Source organism: Haplochromis burtoni, unplaced genomic scaffold (genome assembly GCF_018398535.1).
Source record: "Haplochromis burtoni strain Fernald_Lab_line unplaced genomic scaffold, NCSU_Asbu1 Contig_728, whole genome shotgun sequence".
In the NCBI taxonomy this organism is placed as follows: Eukaryota; Metazoa; Chordata; class Actinopteri; order Cichliformes; family Cichlidae; genus Haplochromis; species Haplochromis burtoni.
In genome coordinates this window covers 91,885-114,417 of record NW_024583089.1, presented here as the reverse complement: position 1 = coordinate 114,417, position 22,533 = coordinate 91,885, and the positions used below count along the sequence as shown (strand labels likewise).

Genomic DNA, 22,533 nt, shown 5'->3' with positions numbered 1-22,533 from the left:
AAGAAGAAAAACAGCTGCCACCGTTAAAAAAGAGCGACACAACCGCAGATACAGACATTATCACCGCGGACAGTGTCCTGCATTAGTGACCGGTGTCTGGAGGTCGGGCTGACCCGTGTCACCCATACTTACGATGATGGCTGCTGTGGCAGAAACTATGCTGTTTAATTTCCATTAATCGCAGCGCCTCGCTTCAGTTTCATTCAGATAATGATCCAAACGAGCTTCTCTTAAATCTGTCTCACCGCTTATCCCCATCCATCATTTTCTCCACTCGGCCTCCGGCTCACAATAAAATCTGCCGTCTCTCTGTACAGCCGTCCTCAATTTTACACCATCAGCCATCAAAGAGACATCTGAAATGTAACTATAACTTCTGCCATCACGACCCCCCCATCATCGCTGGGATTGATTTGCCCGAGGAGACATGTCTCACAGAATTCCCTCACATCGCCTCTAAAAAAAAAAAAAATCACATTGGTGTTTTTATAGACCTATGTGATTTTTTTTCTTTTTTTTTAAACATTGTTTTTTATTGTCCTCAGCCTTTATTATTGTTTGTGATCATTTATGCATCATTTATCTTCTACTTTTTTTTTAATTAACTTGTTTTTAATTTTATCATTTTATGTTTTTTTGTTACTCCTCAGCCTTTCTAAGGTGACAATTAAGTGCTGAAAGTGCCACAATATAGTGACTCTCGCCGTTTGTTGTGTCGAGTAGAGAGTTGTAAACATGTATGAGTGTCCGGAGTCATGGAGACCTGGCATTGTATGGTTCATTAAGAGGCTGCACAATGATCCTCATCTGATTGCTTCTGCTAGGCCATTCTGTCTGGCTTCAAACTGGTGATTTTTGCATAAAGCAGGTGTGCTGAATAAATCTGAATGAATAAAACTCCATGACTCATGGCAGCTGGTAAATTTAGAAATGTCTTAGTGTTATCCACTTAAGCCATCTTTTATTTCAAGGCTAAATGCCCCTTAAATTGCCTAAAACAAATGCTGAGGCGCTGCTAAGAGTTAAAAACAATCCAAATTCTGTTAGCGCCATGAAACGGGCACTAACAGATATGTATGAAATGTAAGTCAGCTAGTTAGTTTCCATCTAAAGATAATATAATATATTATGATTGAAGGATTTCTATTAAAAAACAGGCAAGTACACAGTAGAGCGCTACTACAACTTTTATAAGTTGGGCTAGTTAACATGCAGTATAATGAAGTGCTACTAGGTGGCTAGCTACAGAGCTATGGTCAATGTTGGGGAGTAACAGAATACATGTACGGGCATTATGTATTTACAAAATATGAGTAACTGTATTCCATTACAGTTTAAAAGGGTGATACTCAGAATACAGCGACTTTGTTGAAATAAATGGATTACACAGTGGTATTTTCCTGTTTTATATGTTAGGCTGTGCCCTCTCTATTTTTGGTAATTCCACGCTGGTGGAAACGCAAACAAAACACACATTAAGGGGCTCTAATGTCTGTGTCTCAATCTCACGGCCAATGTCACCTCTACTTGCAGCCCACATAATGACGTGAAGTAATATTTTTTTAAAATGATTATTTAAATAATAATTTAATATGAAGGCAATAGCAGAGTGTTACAGGCATAGCCCTAAAGAATGTAGCCTCATGGGCAGTGTAGTCCGTGCTGCAGGGAGAATGGACTGCCATACCCATTATGTGTCTGTGAGCGAGGGAGGGAGAAAAAGGAGAGTGGAAAAGTACGAGCTGTCACCGAGCAGAAACGGGAGCTGGAAGCATGTAAATATAATGATAACCACTGGAGCCTTACCTAATGTCAACCTACTGTTACTCATTTATAATAAGATTTAAAAATCTAGTTGGTATTGGTATGGAGAGTAACCTTCAGTAATAGTAATAAGTCACACAGCAATAGTACATTCATGTAGTTGTAAAAAGCATGATAATATATTAAGTAATCCAAAGTATTCAGAATACATTACTCTCATTGAGTCAACCAAGAGAACGTCCACAACACGAGGTTGATCATGAATATGTTGCTGCTGGGCGATATGACCCAAAACTCATATCTCGATATTCTTCAGCTGGATGGCGATATAAGATATATATCTCGATATTTTTGTTAAAGCCATAAGTTAAGAAGTTAAGGCGTTAACGTCATTTTAACGAGATTAACGCTGACAGCACTAAAATAGTCATCTCCAAATGTTTTCAGCTCCTCTTTGATAGCTCCATGTCCATCTTGTCGTTACCTGCAGGTGAAGCGATGGGGGAGGGGGAGTTGTTCAGTGAAGGTGCGAGGTTAGGCAGAGTAACGCAGCGTAGAGACAAAAGTGGACGAAAGAGAGATGCTATATCGATATAAACGATATTGTCACATCTCATATAAAAATATATTGATATGTTTTAAAAACTCCATATATCGCCCAGTCCTAGCTGTGTAGTTTGGATTACTCGCTATGGAAAAGTCCCGATAGAAGTTTAATGTTCACACTCAAACCTGAGTGTGACCCGAGAGTGATTCTTTTCTGAAATGCTAACTGTGTTCAGTGTTTTTAAAACCTTTAAGACGTGCTGCACACAAACAGAGCTAATGGAAAACTTCAGAGGGCAAGAAGGATGGTCAGATGACTTCTGGGGACTCATCAAAGCACTGCTGCACATTAAAAAGACTAAAGCCTTGGCACTTAACAGGGGGATTACGCAACAACTTGAAAATAATTAGTTTCATAAATTAAACCAAAACAATACGATGTACATGAGCTCAGTTTGTTGGAGCCTCTTTAAGTGAGGCTGCAAGATGAGGTGCACCGACACAGACGTGCAGATGAAAACCCAAAGGACTGCTGAGCAACCTCTTTTCATTTATTGCCACATTTTTCCCTCTCAGACCAGTTTCAAACGTTGCATAATTGAAAAAAAAACCTGCTGATAGAAACCAATTAAAGTTATTTCTGGGTTTTGATTTGTCGCCCGATAAACTGAGAGTCAGTGAGGGAGTAATTGAGTGAAAAGTTGGGGAAGATGGATCAGAGCTGAGTCAGTCACACTTTATGATCGCTGCTTTAGTGATGAGATGAGCCTGGTTGTTACTGTGCTGCAGTCAAAAGTATTAAACTCAGTGAACCGCGAGAAGAACTGGGGGGCAGGAATGATGCTCATCTAGCGCCATCACACCACCCTTTATTCACCAAGAATGCTCTCCAGTGGTGACTCCTACCTAAAATAGGCTTTTTCTGATGGTTGCCATGGGTTCCCAACTATTCTATATCCCAGTGAGTAAATCCTAAACAAAGAAGAAATTCACCATAAGTACGTTTCCTCGCTTGACCTCACTGCCAGTGGTTCAGAGTTGACTCGCCCATAACAAACACTTTGTCGTGAATATATAAGTAACAAATGTTACGCACGAAAAACAAACCAGTAAACATTAAATTTATGAAATTCATCTTATTCACATTCACAAAAACATTTCCTGCTCAAAAACCGAAAAAGAAGCAAAGGTTTTTTTTAATTCCACCCCGATTTAACTCATCAAATATATCTGTTTTGGTTATACACTATAAATAAATAATAATAATTATACACATTCCCTTGTTATATTAGTCTATACATCTTTTTGTTTACGTCCATAATTATTAATTATCCATAATTATTAACTCAAAAACTATTGCAACAATACTCCCCCTGCCAGGAGGGGAAGTGAACACCATAACTTGAGACTAAGTGACGCAGGATTCTGAAAATCACAGACAAGTTCAAGTCTCAATGACCTTGACTTTGACTTCAAGCTCACTGAGACTGGAAATCAACTAGGATTTTCAAATTCATGCCATAAGTGCACGGGCTGCCTCCAGTATTTTAAATGTCATCATATCGAGTTATCCATATTTAATGTGCAGTACAACCATTGTATCCCCTATGGTTTTGATATATGGACGAGACAGGGTATTAAATATTTAAAATACATTTTGACAATCAGAACCTGAAGTGGATAAGTGGAAGAGAAGAGACTGCTCGATGTGTTACCCCGTTTCATTCATGTGGTGCTTTATAAACTAAAGGTTTTTTAATCAAATTTTTAAAACTGATATATATTTGTAAATCTTTTCAAATTGTCCTCGTGACTATTCCACAAATAAATTACTATAGTACACCTATGCCCACCTTTAGACACACCCCTGCATGTCGGTATCACTCGTCTTTTTAGCACTAAAGGGTACACAGGGCTGCCGTTGTGGAGACTTCAGAGACATTTTATTTGTCTCCACCTGACTTCACTGCCTCTTTGAGAGGCTGTGAAATCAGCAGGATCATCTTTTCTGCTGTGGTGTTTTCAGTGGGCTTTTTGAGAAAAGTAGGATCCATTTAAGCTGAATCTTTTAAGGCCTTTTATGCACACATGCTCCTACATGGGTTTATACTCCGTTAAATTGATTTTCAAGTCACAAATGTGAGTGAAACACTTACGCTGTCCAGCATAAACGGCACAATTTTTCCGCTGTGTTGTCCGCTCCACAAGAGTGTTTATATAACATAAAACTACTAGCAGCAGGAAAAAGTTTCATGTAAAGGTCAATGTAGTATTTTGGGTTCACAGGTTAAGTTACAACTGGCTTTACTGGTGTATATAAATTAAAGAGACGAATTGCAAATTCTTATTCATTGTGATGTTGTTCTTATACTCTGTGAGGTCTTAAAGAAGTCGTATGTACCTTGAGCTGAAGGAAGCACCCGTCTAACTTAATGCTGCTCCCCTGTATATGTGTTTGTACCGTCAGATGACCTGGAGCGCTGCATGTACCCCCTGCTGCCCGGCACCCCCCTCACTGGCACCAGCCTGCTGTCGCTCAAGCAGAGTCAGATCACCTCGGCCGTCAGCCTGCTCGACTTTTACTGCTGCAAAAACTGCTGGTTGCCCCCAGAATACTACCTGTACTCCACACCAGGGCAGGATGGAAAGCTACTGTTACTGTACAAGGTTTCAGACTGACTAGATGTTAACACATAAACATGCATGCAGTTAAACATATCTGAGAGGTGTCTGAATTTATGCACATCCATTGTCCTTATATATGTGCAGGATCCAGTTAATGACATTTAGAGTTGCTGCACTGACATTTTTACAGTGTATTGGATCATTAGCACCTCTTCATGTGCTGTGTAGCTAAGTGTTAGCTAGCTCTCTATCCACGCTAATTGTAGCTGTCTTTAAAAAAAGTAGTGTTAGTCATACTTCTTAACTTGTGCGATTACACAATAGACTTATGGCTAAAATCAATACTGTTTGCTATTATCTATGAAATATTGTTGTGGCTCATGCTATCCAACTAGCATTTTCATTTGGATGCCATTTTGCTAGGTTAGGAAGCTAACTCCTAGCTGTAACTTGACTATGCTCAATGAATCAAGTGACTCCTGATTTGTGACATTATCTGAAAAACGTCAGCTAAATTACGAGATCAGCCTTGGAAGTTTGGAGGAAATGGCAAATCACAGACTAGATTTTTGAATAATGTTAGCTTGCTTAAGGTTAGCTCAGGATTGACCCTAAAAGCTAAACATTTCACTCCATAAATCAGTTTTCCTGTTGTTGTTGACACTAGTTTTCCGTCATAGCTCAAATGGGCTTGATTACATAGGTGACTGATTTTTTTCTGGCTAATATTAGCTAACGTTAACATACCTGTTAACATGAACAAAATAAAAAATAACATACCTGTACCACATGTAGCACCTAGGGGGCTAAGCTTGTGGATTGGGTGCAGATGAGTGTGATTTGTGGCAGAAGGACAACAGCAAGAGTAAAAGGAAAGGTTTGAGGATGTCAGCTCGGACAAAAAGACAGGAAGTCGAGCTGAAGATGCTAAGGACACGATGAAAAGATTACAAAATGAGGACATCAGAGGAACAACTCATGCTGAGTGGTTTGGAGGCAAAGTTAGAGAGGCAAGGCTGAGATGGTTTTTAAATTAAAGTGCAAAATTTTTATATACAACAGTAATAAAAATAAAAAGGAGATTGTGCACGAGAGCACTGCAGACTGCATTAATGCATAAACATGTACTCCATAAATCTCCATAAACAGCTGCGAGAAGGTGTAATACAGAAATATGTGTGTGTCTGTAACCATGCATAACATTAATGACGCAACCACAAATATAAACACAGCTTGACCGTACTGAATTATTTATAGCTTCTATATATTCCATACATGTGATTCTGCTGCAGGCACAAGGACCGATTATTTTACAGCCTGGTGGGACAGGGTTGTGCTGCGGGCTGCAAAGTCCACAGCAGTAAATTATGTACGTCACAAAGCTGAAATGCAACACAATTATGTACAAAGACGAGAAATATTTCTATGTTACTCAGTTTAAACATTTAAAAACATGACTTTAAAAGTACAAATAAATTGATATTCAGTGAATTTTTGCTTATTACGTGTTCTTGTTTCAGTGAAGTCTTACATATCATGATCTCTAACATTATCCCGTTATAACATCCAGATTCTTCCTGTGTTATCAGCATATGAACATAAAAAAATAACGTTTATATTCTGTAGTGTGTGTAAAATTCAGCAGTTCCATTTAAAGCTGTTTTTTAAAAAAAATTTATATAAACTGTTTCACAAGATGTTAAAGTTACAGAAACAGTCATAAAACCAGCCAGCAGCTCGCCTGTTTTTCTTTTGTTTCCCAGCAATGCAGTTTTGACTGTAGCTTACCCCATTAATTACCTCCCCGGTCTTTGTGTGTCTTCATTTCAGTGAAACGATTGTTTGTTTCTACATTAACCAAACACTATGTGTGTGTGCGTGTGTGTACGTACATGTAGGTGGTGATACAATCCACACGAAGGACGTACATCCCTGACAAGCTGTGTGCTCTGCTGGATGATGCCAAGGAGCTTGCTGCTCAGACCACCCTGTGGAACCTGGGTACTCCTCAACACACACACACACACACACACACACACACACACACACACACACACACACACTGTAAACAGTTTTCATGTGAATAAATGAGTAGCTTGTGCCAGAGCCACACACTGCCCAGCCTCCCTGGTGTATGCCAGGGTGCTGGAGAGCAGAGAGTGTTGAGTTGAACCTCAGACCAGGACTTGGACACGGATTAGGACCGTGTTGTAACTGAGGGATGTTCTGAGAGTATTGGGTCTGTTATTTGGGGCTCTTCAGCCCCACTCTTGGTTTGCATTTCTTCCAGTAAGTCAGACTCATTTGGAGAGTGCGGTGGACGTCACCAGGGTTCGTCTTTGGTAACAGTTCACAACTTTAATTGGACAGTAACAAATTGTAGGAGAATATTTCAAAGAAATTGTTAATAACGATGTTTCTGATGATATAGATAAAAGAACTGAACGGTGTTTTAATCGATGCTTGCAGCTTGGCAGGCAGCAAATAGAAGTTAAGAAGTATCGTAGGTAGTGTTTTCTCTGGAAACTAAATAAAAGTGTAAAAAAGCCTGTTAGCTAGGATGAAGTTAGGTCAATCTTTTTAACCAGCTGCTGAAAGTCCCACCATGTAACAACATCAGTGGTTTCCGTCCCTACTCTTCCTATCATGTGGAGCGCAGTTAGCCAGTCGTTTGTTTACATTTAGGTCGCACATGACCAGCTGCTAGCATCTTCTCCTTCGTAGCCTGGATGTACTCAACAGTGAAACTGCTTGTTTTCTTGCATAATTTGGAAACTGTCCTTTGTTGGAAGTAACTCGCCTTTTAGCTACAAAATCGACATCAGCTGACGTGCATCGCTTGCAGATCTCTGACATGATATCATCTCGATATTAACTCGTTTAGAATGTAACTGCATAGCAGACGATATAACACAGCCCTAATGTAGAGATTTTCTAGGTGCAGCCAAACAAGCAAGCAGACACTCTGCTTTGGTTTTGTCGGGGTTACATCTCCTCTTGGTCTTCAACGACCTCCAGCATTGGAGCGGCGTGTAAATGACAGAAAACAAGGAAAGAAAGTTGAGGTTTCCGGTAAAACTTTCCAAGGTCCACACACAGGAGGACACCGTCACGCCTTTCTGTGATGAGTTTGGATCTGTGTGGGTTTTGTCCAGGTACTTTGGCTTCCTCCCACATGGCTTCCACCGGAGACATGTAGTTAGTGGGGTTAAGTTAACTTGTGATCAACTCAAGTGGTAGCTGGGATAGACTTCAGCCGCCCCCCTGCCAACTTCCTCTAACCTCTTTAGAAAATAAGAAAAGTAAAGACAGGAAAGGTCTAAAATACTTAGCCTGGGTCAGTGGACAGGCTGCTGTAAAGTCAGAACATGTGTAGTTTAAAAAAAGAGCAACAGTTTCAGATTTGCACTTCTGTCTTTAAAAAGAAAACAAAGTCTTCACTCGAGCAGACACGTCACCAACTATCAAATTAAAGGCAGATTGTGTGTCTTCCAACAGCATCTCAGATGGGAGGATTCATGAGTCACACTGATGTAAAGGATCTCAAAAGAAGGCTCTCTCACTTTAATGGCTGTTTTAATGAGGTTATAATAATAAGAGTTCTCTCCATCATCAGTATTCATACAGCAGGACTCCTTTCAGCAGCAGTCTGCTTTTTGCAGTCTCTCATTTGTTTCCATTCATGTTGTTGTCCAGGGTTCCTGCAGGGAATTAAAGTCTGACATTAAAATAAAGGAAAACACATTTCCTGTAAATGTGCTTTAGGAAAACGCATTTGAAGATAGAGTGTTTAAAAATAAAAAAAGATGCTTCATTGTTGTCGCCTTTTTCATCCTGCACCCTTCATTTTAGGGTGTAGTAACGTGGATCAGCACAGCAGGGGGTGTAACACTCACACTGAGCAAAAAGAGAAAGTCAAGTGTGCTCCAACCTTTTTAGCTTACAACAATAATGGATGTAGTCTTTATTGATAAATAAATATTAAATTGATGAGAAATTCCAACATTGTTCCTGCACTGTTTAAACAACTCTCAGTCACTTTAAGGCTTTTCTAACGTGTTAAATAAAAAAGAAAACCCCAAAATGCATTCTAGCATCTCGATCCATATTTCACTGCGTATGTTCTGTAATTATGCTTATTAAAAACAAGTCCTTAAAGATTTCATTGTCTTTATCAAAGTGGAAGCTAACAAATCGCACCATTAAAACATTAAAAATGAAAAACGGACATGGGCCTAAATAAAAAAGACAAAACAAAAACCACCAAATTCAGCTTTTAAAATGAAGTAATAGCAGTTTTTGAGTCATGTTCTTATTTAATTGGTGTTTTTTCAGTTGTGTTTATATCCAGAGTATTTAAACTGTTAGTACTAATGTACCTACAGTGAAACAAGCATTTTGAGCGTAGCCACTGATTGGCTCACGGTTCAGGACCCTGCAGGGGCCACTCTGGCGGGCAGTGATTTTTGGGTCACCTAAAAGCTGAAGGAAGGCAAAAAGAAACGTGGTTGTTTCCCCTGAGAGGAAAAAGCTGCTTGGCAGTCGTGCTGCGTCGCTGCAGCTGTCGGAGGCTGAACTCTCTCCACCTGCATCTCCCTGGGAGCCAATCGCAGCGCTGCCTGTCTGAGCCAGCGTCTCCTGAACCCTGAACACTGCAGCTTTGAGAGGATCTGTTCAAAGTGAGATATTTCAAATCAACACCAGCTGCAGGCTGCGGGGAATAAAACTTATCAGCTCTGTTAGTGAAGAACTTTTTATAGGTGTTTTTAACAGCTAAAAAAACCAAGTCTACAAGTGTTTTATAGATATATTTGAACAGAAGTGAAGAAAAATCATGTGAATAGCGAAACTTGAAGGGCCCGTGAAAACCGTTTGTAGCTTTGCATGATTTTAAGTTCAAAATACGCCTTCTTTGTGTAATACTGGGCCTCTTCTCACTTTAATGCCACCTCGGTTGACATTAAACCTGGAAACCTGTTAGGGGGACACCACCCCTCTGTATTTTATTCAGCCAGAGGCACCCATCCATCCTTGGTGATTAGCTAGATAACAGAAGCAGTGGTCTAAGCAAGTTAAACCCAGACCTCCCTCTCACTAGCTACCTTTTCTCAGCAACTGACTTGGGAACCTGATGCAATCTTAAGCCAGCTGAGAGACATGATTCCTTTGTCTTGGGTCTCCTTCTGGGAGGACATGCCTGGGACGTCTCATCAAATGCCCAAAATAACCTCAGCTGGCTCCTTTTTGTAAGCTAAAGAGTAGCAGCTCTACTCTGAGCTCGAACCTGCCTCAAAGTCTGAGCCTTGCCACCCTTTGAATGAAGCTCGTGTCTGCTGCTTGTCTCTACCTTCACGTTGTTTTTAGTCTCCACCAGAGCTAGTGGGCTTAGGTGAGGGTAGGAATGTGGATCGACCGGTAAATCGACACCTTTCCCTTCATACTCAGCTCAGGCACAGACTAGATACCTCAAACTCCTGAGGCACCACAGGACATCCAGAGGAACGCAGCCTACTCCCATGGCCAAGCTCCCACACACCCTGAAATACCTTTGAGAGGACAAGGAGCTCACCACGAACAGGACAAAAACCACAGTCTTCCTCCTGAATTCAAGGCCGGAAACACCCATGACCTCATTTTCTTTTCATACCGCTGCTCTCAGGTGAAGTGATTACTAGTTGAGGATAGTACGAAAATATAATAGAGCTCGAGTTTCTCTCTGAATGTGTCTCTTGTGGTTGGAGCTTAAAAGCAGCTTTAACTCGAAGACGTCTGGACATGAGTGTGAGGATGAGGAGAAGAAGAAGAGGTGATTTTTAAAGCACCAAGAGGCTGAAATACGATTCAGGTGTTTTTCTTAATTGACTTCAGGAAGCAGGTTTGTGTCCCGGTGGTTTGACGCTCGGACCAGCACAGAACCCTGACACAATTAAGTGTTTTCTTTTTGCCTTTTGAAAACAAGATGTTGTTTTTAAAAAGCGTAGAGCAAAGCTGGGAGTGCCCCGGCGACTGGACGCTTTTAATCAGCCTTATTTGCACCGAATCCATTTTTTAACAGTTTCGCTGCTCCACGGGGAGCCTGAGATCTCTGCACATCCTCAGTCTCTTCCCCTTTCTCTCTGGCTTCCTTCATCTCTCTTCAGGCACTCCAGGTCACAGTATATAAATATATACACTGCTTAGACGCTTAAATCTTGCATACATTGGTGCTACTTGAAGATGAGAAGAAAAACCAAAGTCAGGCCATTACTGACTCACTGCTAAACTGGGCGTGCTGCATGATGTTGGAGGCAGGATGCCATGGCTCACATCTGTCACATGCGCCCAGTATAAACCTGCTCTCCTCTGTGAAGATAACGGGGCACCAATAGTCCTGGTGATCTCTGGGTAGAGTCAGATAAACAGTGAGGTCCCACTAAGAGCAGGAGTGGCAGACATCAGGCTGAAAGAAAAGGGAATTTCACTGATCTGGTCCATCTTATGTCAACGTGGGCTGGATGTGGCACATGATGTTTAAATGAGGATATTGGACCCTCATGGAGCCAGATTAAATCGGAGACATGCGTGAGTAGCCCACTGTTGTAGAGTTCTGGCCCTGTTCCATCCAGCTCCAGTAACAGACACAGTAACACAAAGTAATGAAAAATCAGTCAAGAGGGATAAAGACAGAGCAGTGATCTGTGGCCATCACATCCTAAACCATTCTCTCGTTTGCAGTGCATTCTTACTTTTATTTACACCAAAGCAGGTTTAATATTCATTCACAAAAGTGTCTGCTTCCTGACTGAACAGACTGAAGTTTAACTGCTTGTGTTTTTCTGTTTGTCTTATTATTATATATAATAATGGATGCAGCAATAAAAACACAACTATCCATGTTACGTAGATATCTCAAAGTCTCAGTATGTACACACAAAATGTAGTTTAATTTCATTGTAATAACCTTTCTTTTGTTATGTGTGACAAGGTAAAAAAAAAACTGCTGCTGTAACATTCATTGACTCTGTGTGCTATGCATGTGAGACCAAACTAAACTCCCCAACATCAACAAATACAACTGACTATTCTAAAACGCCATAAAGCAGCGAGGATATGAAAGTTCGTTGTGTAAAAAAAGAGTGGTTTTCAAACTTTTTCTGCCCTAAGCCTGTCTGTATTCATACCTGAAGAAAATAGCAGCTCTTTGTCTGGGCTCTAAAGTTAATTTGAATTCCTTTTTTCCCTGCCAACAATTATTAAAACAAGATAATTGAGAAAAAATAATATTCTGCTTTTGCCTTTCAGCACATACCTTTTCTTTACCTTTGCCCCTTCATAAAAGTCCACATTGATTCCCCTCTGGGCTTTGGCATGTTTAATTCATTTCTTTTTCATTTACTTCTGCAGTTAAAATAACATTGAAGTTCAAAAATATCAACTTAATTGAAAAAAAGATTTTTTTCCTTTTCCTGTTCTTTTTTAAAGTTTGAACAAACAGTGTATTTATTATCTCTCTGCTCTTGCTCTTGACGAAGGCGGTTGCACTTTTCTCCTCTCCTCCTCTCCCTTAGCTTCCCTGCTTAGCCTCTTATGTCCTTGTCTAGTCTCGTGTTTTTTGTATTACTTTTCCCTGGAACAGTCTCTCACAGTCTGTTCTCTAAAACCTGGTCTCTGAATGCAATTGACACCCCTTTCTCAACGAGAAGTCTGGGCTCGGGTGGGCCTGACTGCTGAAGATATCTACCTATTCGGAACCATGGTAACAGGGTTCTGGCTGATCGGAGCTGGCTTGGCCCTGACTTATCGAAGAATTAAGAAAGCGGAACCGACTGTTCAAACCCTCACAAGGCTGCCCGCTGGGATTGAAACGATGGGAGAGGCGTGAGTTTCTCAAAATGGGCTCATTGAGTGCAGCACGAATAAGATCTTGGAGAGGCTACGGCTGCTGTGAATAAATGGATTGGATTTATATAGCGCTTTTCAAGGCACCCAAAGCGCTTTACAATACCACTATTCATTCACTCTCACATTCATACTCAGAATACTCAGAATAAGATCTCTGACTGCAGACTGGATACATCTCGGAAGGGCTAGCCCGGAATAACATCTCTGTGGGTAAATTGGATCACACCTCGGGGAGGCACACTGCTGTGAGTTCTCAGAATCGGCTCCTTGAGCACAAGAAATGACAACATCACAGAACGCAAGTATGGCGAAGCTCACGGCTCTCCAACGGGAGATTGAGAGACCAGTGTTGGACTGTAGAACTGCTTTGAAATTCATATGAGCTGTTCGCACTAAAGTAAAAACCACCATCACTTCATGCGGATACCCCCTTTGCCGCCAGCTGCAGTGTCAAGGCTGGAGTTGAACAACACCCTGATAACGACTGTGTTTAGTCTGTCCCCCCCATTCCATGCAAGGCCACCTGGGTTGGCTGGAAGACTGTTTACTTAGCCTGGCAGGGCGAAAGACACTGTCTCAGCTGAACGTCTCAGCTGAACTCTGGACACGCGCACACACATACATATACACTGATATGCACACACTCATTCCCCCTCCCTTTCCAAACGCCTTCGACGCTTATTCCCTTCCGATGCTGACAGCGGATTAAGGAGACCAGCGCACAGACTGCAGGCCCGGATGTACTGTCTACACTGGCTGTCTCTCACCCTTTACCCACCCCTGTTGCTTGTCATGTGTTTCTTTGGTGTATTAAGTTTTTTTTATGTGCTATGTGCAGAGGTGTTTTTTTCTGTTCTCAAACTGATCTCCCTGTTGGAGCTCAGTCTGGGGGGAGTTATTTGTTTCTCCTTATCTTTCCTCATGTGGTGCATTTTCCATTGTTATACCTCTCTGACCTGTCTTCCCCATGTGATGTTTTGTGTAATGTATGTATGGTCGGAGGGTAAGATGGCGCCGCCATTGCGTGCAATAGGTCGGCAGCCTTATGAAATTTCCCTTGTGGGACTAATAAAGGTATATCAAATCAAAATCAAATCAAACTATGATGAGTCACGTCAAATATTTGTAGATTACAAATATTTGACATTTGACGGCATTATTTTGGTCAACAGTGAGATTCACTGTTGACCAAAATAATGCCGACTATCATTCATACCAGACTTGAGCAGCAGGTGGAGGCACTCCTGAGCATCACACCTACAATTCTCTTGCTTTGCAATGAACACTACTGGCAACTTTCTTCCATTGTATGATGCTGTCTCACACTAAACTGTTCAGTTCAATTTTATACAGTAAGACAAAGAAAATGGAAAAAAAAAAAACCAACAATCATATAACCCCCTATGAGCAAGCACCATGGCGACAGTGTGAAGGAAAAACTCCATCAAGAGACAGATATTAATAACAGATATGATTCAATGCAGAGAGGTCTATTAACACATAGTGAGTGAGAAAGGTGACTGGAAAGGAAAAACTCAATGCATCATGGGAATCCCCTGGCAGCCTACGTCTATTGCAGCATAACTAAGGGAGGATTCAGGGTCACCTGGTCCAGCCCTAACTATATGCTTTAGCAAAAAGGAAAGTTTTAAGCCTAATCTTAAAAGTAGAGATAGTGTCTGTCTCCCGAATCCAAACTGGAAGCTGGTTCCACAGAAGAGGGGCCTGAAAACTGAAGGCTCTGCCTCCCATTCTACTTTTAAATACTCTAGGAACAACAAGTAGGCCTGCAGAGTGAGAGCGAAGTGCTCTAATAGGGTGATATGGTACTACAAGGTCATTAAGATAAGATGGGGCCTGATTATTTAAGACCTTGTATGTGAGGAGCAGGATTTTGAATTCAATTCTGGATTTAACAGGAAGCCAATGCAGGAGAAATATGCTCTCTCTTTCTAGTCCCTGTCAGGACTCTTGTTGCAGCATTTTGGATCAGCTGAAGGCTCTACAGGGAGTTTTTGGGAGGACTTACCTGTCACCAGCTGCCAGTGCTTAACTAACCTTAATTGATTGTGTAATGTGATCTTAGTGTTTCCTGCCGGCCTGTGATTATGTGCTGGCTTCAGACTGGAAATGGCTCAGCTCATACCCTTTAATGACAGCTAATCATTTGATGAGAGTGGGCGAGGAGAGCAGATAATCTCCTTGCATTGCTTTCAATGGACTCACTTAGAACAAGACTAGAGTGCATGAAGGCCTGCAACAGGTAGGATGGGCTTCAAACCCACCCACCCCCCTGTGGGGCTGTACGGAAGGACCTAATAACCGTAGGTTATAAGATGCACGTAGATGCATCTTTGCACCTTTCACTTTTTTATCTTTTTGCCTCATTGGGTGCAAAGCAGGAACCAGGCAAATGCAGTGACCAACCTTTGAGAACTACAGATACAGTAATAAAAACTAGAGTGAAACAATATACAAGTATGGAAGTGTGTATCTTGTGATGACTTTAAGACCTTTATCGTTAATTATGTGTCTTATTGCTGGAGCATATATATCTTCAATTGGTGGCTTTTATTCAACCTGAGTGTTTTGAGAAGTGCTTTACAAATAATGTTTTCCCCCCGTCTTGTCTTTGCTCCTCCAGACTTGTCTTTTCTGAGCGGAGCATCCTGCGACTCTCCCAGCAGCAACTCTCCTCCTCTCGCCATTTCCCCACCTGCTGCCACTGTCACCACTCCAGGTGTCCTGACCTGCGCCAGCCGGGCCTTCGCCTCCTGCCTCCCTCCACCTCCTCCACCACCTCAGTCCCCATACCCCCTCTCCACCCTGTCTTCTCTCTCATCGCTCAGCCCTGCCGCCTCTCACACTCAGAGACTCTACATCAGCCCGCAGTCGCCGTTCTACTGATGGTGAGACTCTGCAGTGAGGAGGGATTTAAACTGTGCTTAATCAAACGTTCTTCAAAGTCTGCCTCGTCGAGGAGATACATACTGTCTCTGAAGACTTTTTGTGTCCTACTAATATAAGAAAGGTTTCCAAGGAGACAGAGTAAAGGCGATTTGATTTTATGCCCTAATTCAGTATAACTAGCTTTATGTGACATTATTTGGGGTTTATTTATTTATTTTTGCACTTAAGAGCATGTTATCTTATGTTTTTTGTCTTTTTTCTTTATGCCCTCCAGTCATTTTCTGCCAGAGGCGCTGCCTCGCCTGAAGGTCAGAAGTTAGAGGAAGATCTACTGAAGGAAAAGTGCGAGGAAGAAAAGGCAGGCTGTATTTCTTACAATTACGCTGCACATGGTGTAATTGTATTGTTAATGTGCTTTTTTAAATTAGAGCCTCTGTTATGTTAACTTTTGTCCTCCTGTTATGTGGCGAAGGAGGGGGCAGAGTCACTGTTTTATCATCCTCTTCTTCTTCTAGAGGAATTTTTGTAGCTGCTGACTTCCTTCACAATCTGACTCTAAATATGAAGCTCCAAAACAAAAGACCATTTTTGTCTTTTCTTATTTTGTGTGAGCTGCTTTGCATCCAGGCTGATTTTAAGCACGAGGAAGAAGGAGGCTCTGCAACAACTTTTGTTGTTGGGCTTTTAGTCTCATTTAAACTGCATTCAGCACAAACAGAGGCACAGTTAGTTTCTCATGGTTTTGTTTCACATTCTAGTTGTTTAGTGTTCATAAAGAAAAGTTCATTTATCAGTAATTTCAAAAAAACAACAATGGGGCGGGGGTCCTTTTAAAACGTTGATCTATCCAAAAGCAGCCGCCTGAGTAAATATCCCCTAATATTTATTATATTGGCTTTACAATTGGAGCTTGCATTTAATTCTTATTTTTTTTAAACTTACAACTAAAAAAGCAGAAGAAATCATAAAATCAGCATTTTTATTTATATTCACAAAATAATTAGTAGTTGCATGCCTTAGTGATAATATTGATGGTACTTCTTTATTTTTGGAGACTTTCATTGTCATAACATTTTAGACCTTTAATGAATGGGGGTCCTTAGTTAATGGCGAAAAAGTAGAATGTTTAATAAAAATCAATAACTCAGTATTTCTTTTTTAGTATTTTATGTTTTAGAGTTTCTCTTTATGGGACCCAAAATTCACTTGTTATTGGTAATTACTTCATTTTTAGGCAAGTTTTCAATTAAAACTAGTAGTAGTAGTAGTTACTGCCAAAATAATCAGCAGATTGATCAGTTTAAAAGTACAATTATTAATGGTAGGACTACAGATAAATGCTGTTTATTTTGTTTTGTTCTTTCTTTTGGAGACACTTTGAAATTCCAAATAAAATTTTCTAGAAATTTTATAAATGTTTAAAGGTGATCCGTTTTACAGAAAGTTGTTACAAAATTACAGATTTTGCATAAATATTTGGGAGATGAGGGCGTGCTGTATGTTTTTTTCTTCTTGCAGTTTTACACTTTTAAAGCAAGCAGAATTTATAAATACTTTTCTGCTGTGCAATGGGGGAGTTTGAAGTTGAGAGGAGAGAGTTGTACACGGTTCCTTAATAAATGAATTCAAACGCACTGAAAGTTGTGCTTGAAGGTTTGAAATTGATCGTTTTTAAGATCAAAGTAACAGCGGAGTGTCTTTAAGTTCATGTTTTTTCTCTCTTTCTTTATTAGTTTGACTGATGCATGTTGCTTGGACTTTAAATGTTTTATATGTATTTACAGGGACTGTGTTTGCATAGTTTTACTTCATGTTCATTCCCTTGTTTCATACAAAGTTCCTGCAACATATTGCTCTGCTCGACTTTGTTGATTTTTAGGAGAAAAGGTTTAATTTGTGTTTAAAACCAGACAGAAGATTTTGTTTGTGACAGAGAATCTGAATATTTTTAATGCATGTCAGAATATTCGTCCCAGTTTTTGTTTTAGTGAAATCCAAACCAGACAGCAGACTGAAATCTCTTCAGTCGTGAATAAGAAAAGCAGAAACAATAGTGATAGTAAGTCCAATCAAAAATCACGATAGTGTGTAAAAGAATAAATCTTAGTTGCTCCCAATGTGACCGTATTTATTAAAAACAGATATGAAGTATTTCACAGCACTCAAAAACAAAAAGTAATGAAGGGTTTGCTTAAAAACTTGCCACACAGTTAAATTTCAAGAACATGAAGATAAAGAGTTTTGTGTATTCATGTGAATCTCTGTGTTGTAGTTTAGTCTCAGGAATCTTGTTTCCAAAAATTAAACAGTGGGAGTATTTTGGAATAAAACCCTGCCACAGTTGATTCACGTACACCTCTACTGTTTTTTGTCCCAAGAAATGGTTGAATAGTATAAAATACAGTACTATACAAAAGTCTCGAGTCCCCATTCATTTCTTTTCATTTTGATCCCAAGAAGCCAGACTTTCTTGAATTTGAAAGTGGTTTTGAGCAGTGGTTTGGGTTTTGTAGGACTTTCTATAGGCTTGACTCATTTCAGTCCAGTCTGTGTACCTGAATTGTTTTGTTTGTTTGCTTGGCCACTTAACACTGATCTATGTGTCATTCAAACATTAAAAGCCGCACCTAACTCGAGGGATTACCCAGTGTTGTGTCTACACATAACAGAAATCTAAATCAAAAAACTAATTTTAAATTACACACATTTTCTACCAGCAGCTTATCACAAAAACACATAGTTTGTTCCAATTTCTGTAGTTGAATCTTGAGAAATTCCAAAGATAACCCAGTTTGGCAGACATAAAATTTAATTTTTGCACCAACAAGGCGATTCCCAAAGAGCTATTAGCCAAAAACCTGGCATATCTCAGCATGATGTGCAGTGTATCCTTAAAAAAATGTTTGGGTGCTCATATTTGGCACCCTGAGGCTTAAAAGGATGTAAAAGATCTTTGCTGAGCTGGTATGACTCAGCATCTGAGTGTTCTGTGTTTTTTCAAGGAATAGTCGCACTAGTCTGACAAACTAATGTATACCGACTTCCATTAAGATGGTTGTTTTTACCCCTTTAAAGCCCATGAGGAGTAACCCACGAACCTCTTTTTCTGAAGTGAGCGGTTTCTGTCATATTTTGAGCTTCTTATAGAACAAAATGACTTGAGTTTGCGTCAGACGTTAGTGACGCTGGTCTGACCGTGCTGTTCAAGCCTCCTTTTCTGTCTGGTAGCCATTGCCTGAGCTGTTAACTAAAACATCAGCAGACCACAGGAAAAAGTTTTGAAATTGGATTTTGGCAAATCCCACACATCTCTTGCTTCCTGAAAGGGATATTTACCTGCATATTCATGGTACTGGTCAATGATATCTGAAGCACAAATGTCAGAAATAAGACTCTTACAGATGTTTTTTTATGTTTTTGGCATGCCTACTTGGTTTTAGATCATGTAGAAGAAATGCCAGTGCTGCTTGAACCGTGACAAAAAACAGATGAACAGTAGTTTCTGTCTTTTCAGTTTCACTGCCTTTGGATCCTTGTTTTCCTATAAAGGCTTGCTGATTTGCTCTTCTGCAGCTCCTATTTCTCTTCAGCACTTTTCTGAACCCTGAACCTTCATCGCTCGAGAAACTTTGTACTTGATTCAGTCTTTGTAGCATGGAAACTTAAAAGGGGAACCCATTAAAAGCACTATATTTCCTTTTTTTCACTTATGTGAAAGGTTTTTATTTCCAATTCAGTATTGATTCTCACCTGTAATCCAGCCATATGGTTGATTTAATAGTTGTGTTGGAGCTTTCCGAGTTCTCAGGCCCCCCTATGCAATGTCAGAACTTCAACTTTTTAGGAAATGAGGACAAAAGGTCATAGAAATGCTTAAAGAAGCAGGAAGAATAGGATTCTATAATCAGCTGTTCAGTGCAACCTGTATTGAAATCTTTTTTCTTTGTTACCTTGTTTGAATGGTTTTGCTGTTCAAAATGTTCCTTCGTTGTTGTTTTTAGTGATACAGGGTCACAGTGTATTCAGTGAGTTTGTGCTTTACAGGGCAAAAACACAATACAGTCATAAATACATCCTAAAAACCCTTGTCTAATGAAAAGCTTTTTGAAATAAAACTGTCTTTAGCTGCTTTTTGAAGGTCTCCACTGAGTCCAGACACCGTAGAAAGAGAAGAAGAGCATTTCACAGTCTGGGTGCAACAGCTTGGAAAGATCGGGCCCCTCAAGTTCTGAAACGAGTGTGGGGGACCGCTAAAAGGTTTTGGTTTGATGACCTCAGGTTACGAGAAGAGGTATGTGTACGAATCAAATCGGCAATATAGGGGGGGGCCTGTCCCTGTAATGCTCTAAAAGTTCAAACTAACTAAACTAACATTTTAAAATGGAACCTAAATCTGATTGGTAGCCAGTGCAGCGACTTTAAAACAGGGGTCATATGGGCTCCCTTGTTCAAGCGGGTCAGTAGCCTCGCTGCAGAGTTTTGAACAACCTGCAGACAAGCTAGCCCTTTCTTGTTTAGACAAGTAAACAGGCTGTTACAGTAGTTGAGTCTTGTAGAGACAAAACCGTCTGGAGTTCCTTTGTTGACACGATGGATTTAAGTTTTTCTTACTATCTGATTTAAATGTCCCTCCAAAGAAAAAGCTTCATCAAAAATAACACCCAGGTTTCTAAGGTTATGTTTTTGTGAGGAACCTAAATCGCCCAGTCACCGTTTAATATCGGGTATTGCACTGCCTGGTGCAATAATCAAAGTTTCTGTTTTGGCCGGGTTTAGCTGTAAGCAATTATTGTTCAACCATTATTTAATATAGCTGAATATCGTCAGCAAAAAGATGATAAGATACTTCAGGTAACTGCTGTATTAGCTGGCTTAAAGGAAGAATGTATATTAAAAACAGAATAGGTCCCAGCACTGAGCCCTGAGGAACTCCACACAGCAACTCTGTAAATTCTGACATGATCTGGTTTGCAGACACACTAAAGCTCCTTTCAGATATATAAGATGAAAACCAGTCTAGAACAGAGCCAGACATCCCAACCAGGTCTCTCCGTCTGTTTATCAGGATGGTATGATTGACTGTAACAAAGGCTGAGGTAAGGTCTAACAAGACTATGACTGTGCATTCTCTGGAGTCTGCTGACATCATAATATCATTAGTGACTTTCAGTAGTGATGTCTCAGTGGAATGCAGTGGAATTTACGGAACCCAGATTAAAAACGGTCATAGATGTTGTGTTTCTCCAAGTATGCCGTAAGGTGGACAGCAACTGCCTTCTCAAATAGTTTTGACATAAATGGGAGTTTGGAGATCTAAAGGTCTAAAATGTTCAAGTAGTGATGGATCCAGGTTGGGTTTTCTGAGCCTTGGTTCCACAATGGCATGTTTAAAAAAAGCTGGGGAACACCTCAGGCTGAAGAGAAACATTAAAAAGGTTCACAACCCAAGGACCAATGGCATCAAAAGCATTGATGAAAAGTTTAGTGGGGATAATATCTTTTAGCATTGATTTCTTTGATCTTATTAACAAAAAATCGGAGGAGTTTATTACTATCTGCTTTAGAGTGTACATCTAAAGGTACCACATCTGGGGATACAATAGAATCAGAATCAGAATCAGAATCAGAATGGGGTTTATTGCCAGATGTTGAGGTTTACAACATTAGGAAATTGCTGCGGTGCTTCAGTGCAAACAATAAGAATTAAAGTGCTATGTAGAAAGAAAGATATGTGCATGGGATATACATGAGATATATACATGAGAATAAGAATTATGAGTGCTACAGTAGAAAGATATATACATGAGTGCAGGTGATGATCAGTGCCAAACATGAAATGATGCAGTGACACAGCGTAGGGTCATGTGTTAGTGGCGGGGACAGTCATGTGGTTATTGTTCATGTGTCCAACAGCAGAGGGGAAGAAACTGTTCTTATGGCGAGAGGTTCTGGTGCGAATGGACCGGAGCCTCCTGCCTGAGGGGAGCAGGTCAAACAGACTGTGTCCAGGGTGAGAAGGGTCAGCTGAGATCCGAGCTGCACGCCGCAGATGTCCTGGAGGTGTACAGGTCCTGCAGAGATGGGAGTTGCAGCCAATCACCTTCTCAGCAGAGCGCACAACACGCTGCAGTCTCTGTTTGTCCCTGATAGTGGCTCCAGCGTACCACACGGTGATGGAGGAGGTGAGGATGGACTCGATGATTGCAGTGTAGAACTTGCATCATCGTCCGTGTTGGCAGGTTGAATTTCTTCAGCTGCCTCAGGAAGTACATCCTCTGCTGGGCTTTCTTAATGACGGAGGTGATGGTGGGCTCCCACTTCAGGTCCTGGGTGATGGTGGTACCCAGGAAGCGGAATGAGTCCACAGAGGTGATGGGGGTGTCAGTCAGGATGATGGGGGGGAGTGGGGCTGTGTGCTTCCTGAAGTCCACAATAATCTCCACTGTCTTCTGGGCATTCAGCACCAGGTTGTTGTGGCTGCACCAGGACACCAGACGTTCAACCTCCCTCCTGTAGGCAGACTCGTCCCCGTCCGAGATGAGCCCAATGAACGGTGGTGTCATCTGCGAACTTGATTAGCTTGACAGACTGGTGGGTGGAGGTGCAGCAGTTGGTGTACAGGGAGAAGAGCAGAGGAGAAAGAACACAGCCCTGAGGGGAGCCAGGTGCTGATGGTCCGGGAGTCCGAGACATTCTTTCCCAGCCTCACATGCTGCTTCCTGTCCGTCAGGAAGTCAGTGATCCACCGGCAGATGGGATCAGGCACATTCATCTGGGAAAGCTTGCCTCGGAGATGGTCTGGAAGGA

General features: G+C 40.9%; 1 protein-coding gene across 1 annotated transcript in view; it reads left to right on the top strand.

The window, feature by feature from the left end:
* rbm46 (RNA binding motif protein 46) overlaps positions 1-18,599 on the top strand; it is a 33,170-nt gene extending 14,571 nt beyond the window's left edge. Inside the window, exons 8-11 of the mRNA XM_005949971.3 lie at positions 4,778-4,977; positions 6,834-6,936; positions 15,461-15,725; positions 16,001-18,599. Coding sequence (XP_005950033.1) covers positions 4,778-4,977; positions 6,834-6,936; positions 15,461-15,723 — 566 coding nt within the window. The 3' untranslated portion in view covers positions 15,724-15,725; positions 16,001-18,599. The remainder of the gene's footprint in view (positions 1-4,777; positions 4,978-6,833; positions 6,937-15,460; positions 15,726-16,000) is intronic.
* The last annotated feature ends 3,934 nt before the right edge of the window (positions 18,600-22,533 follow it).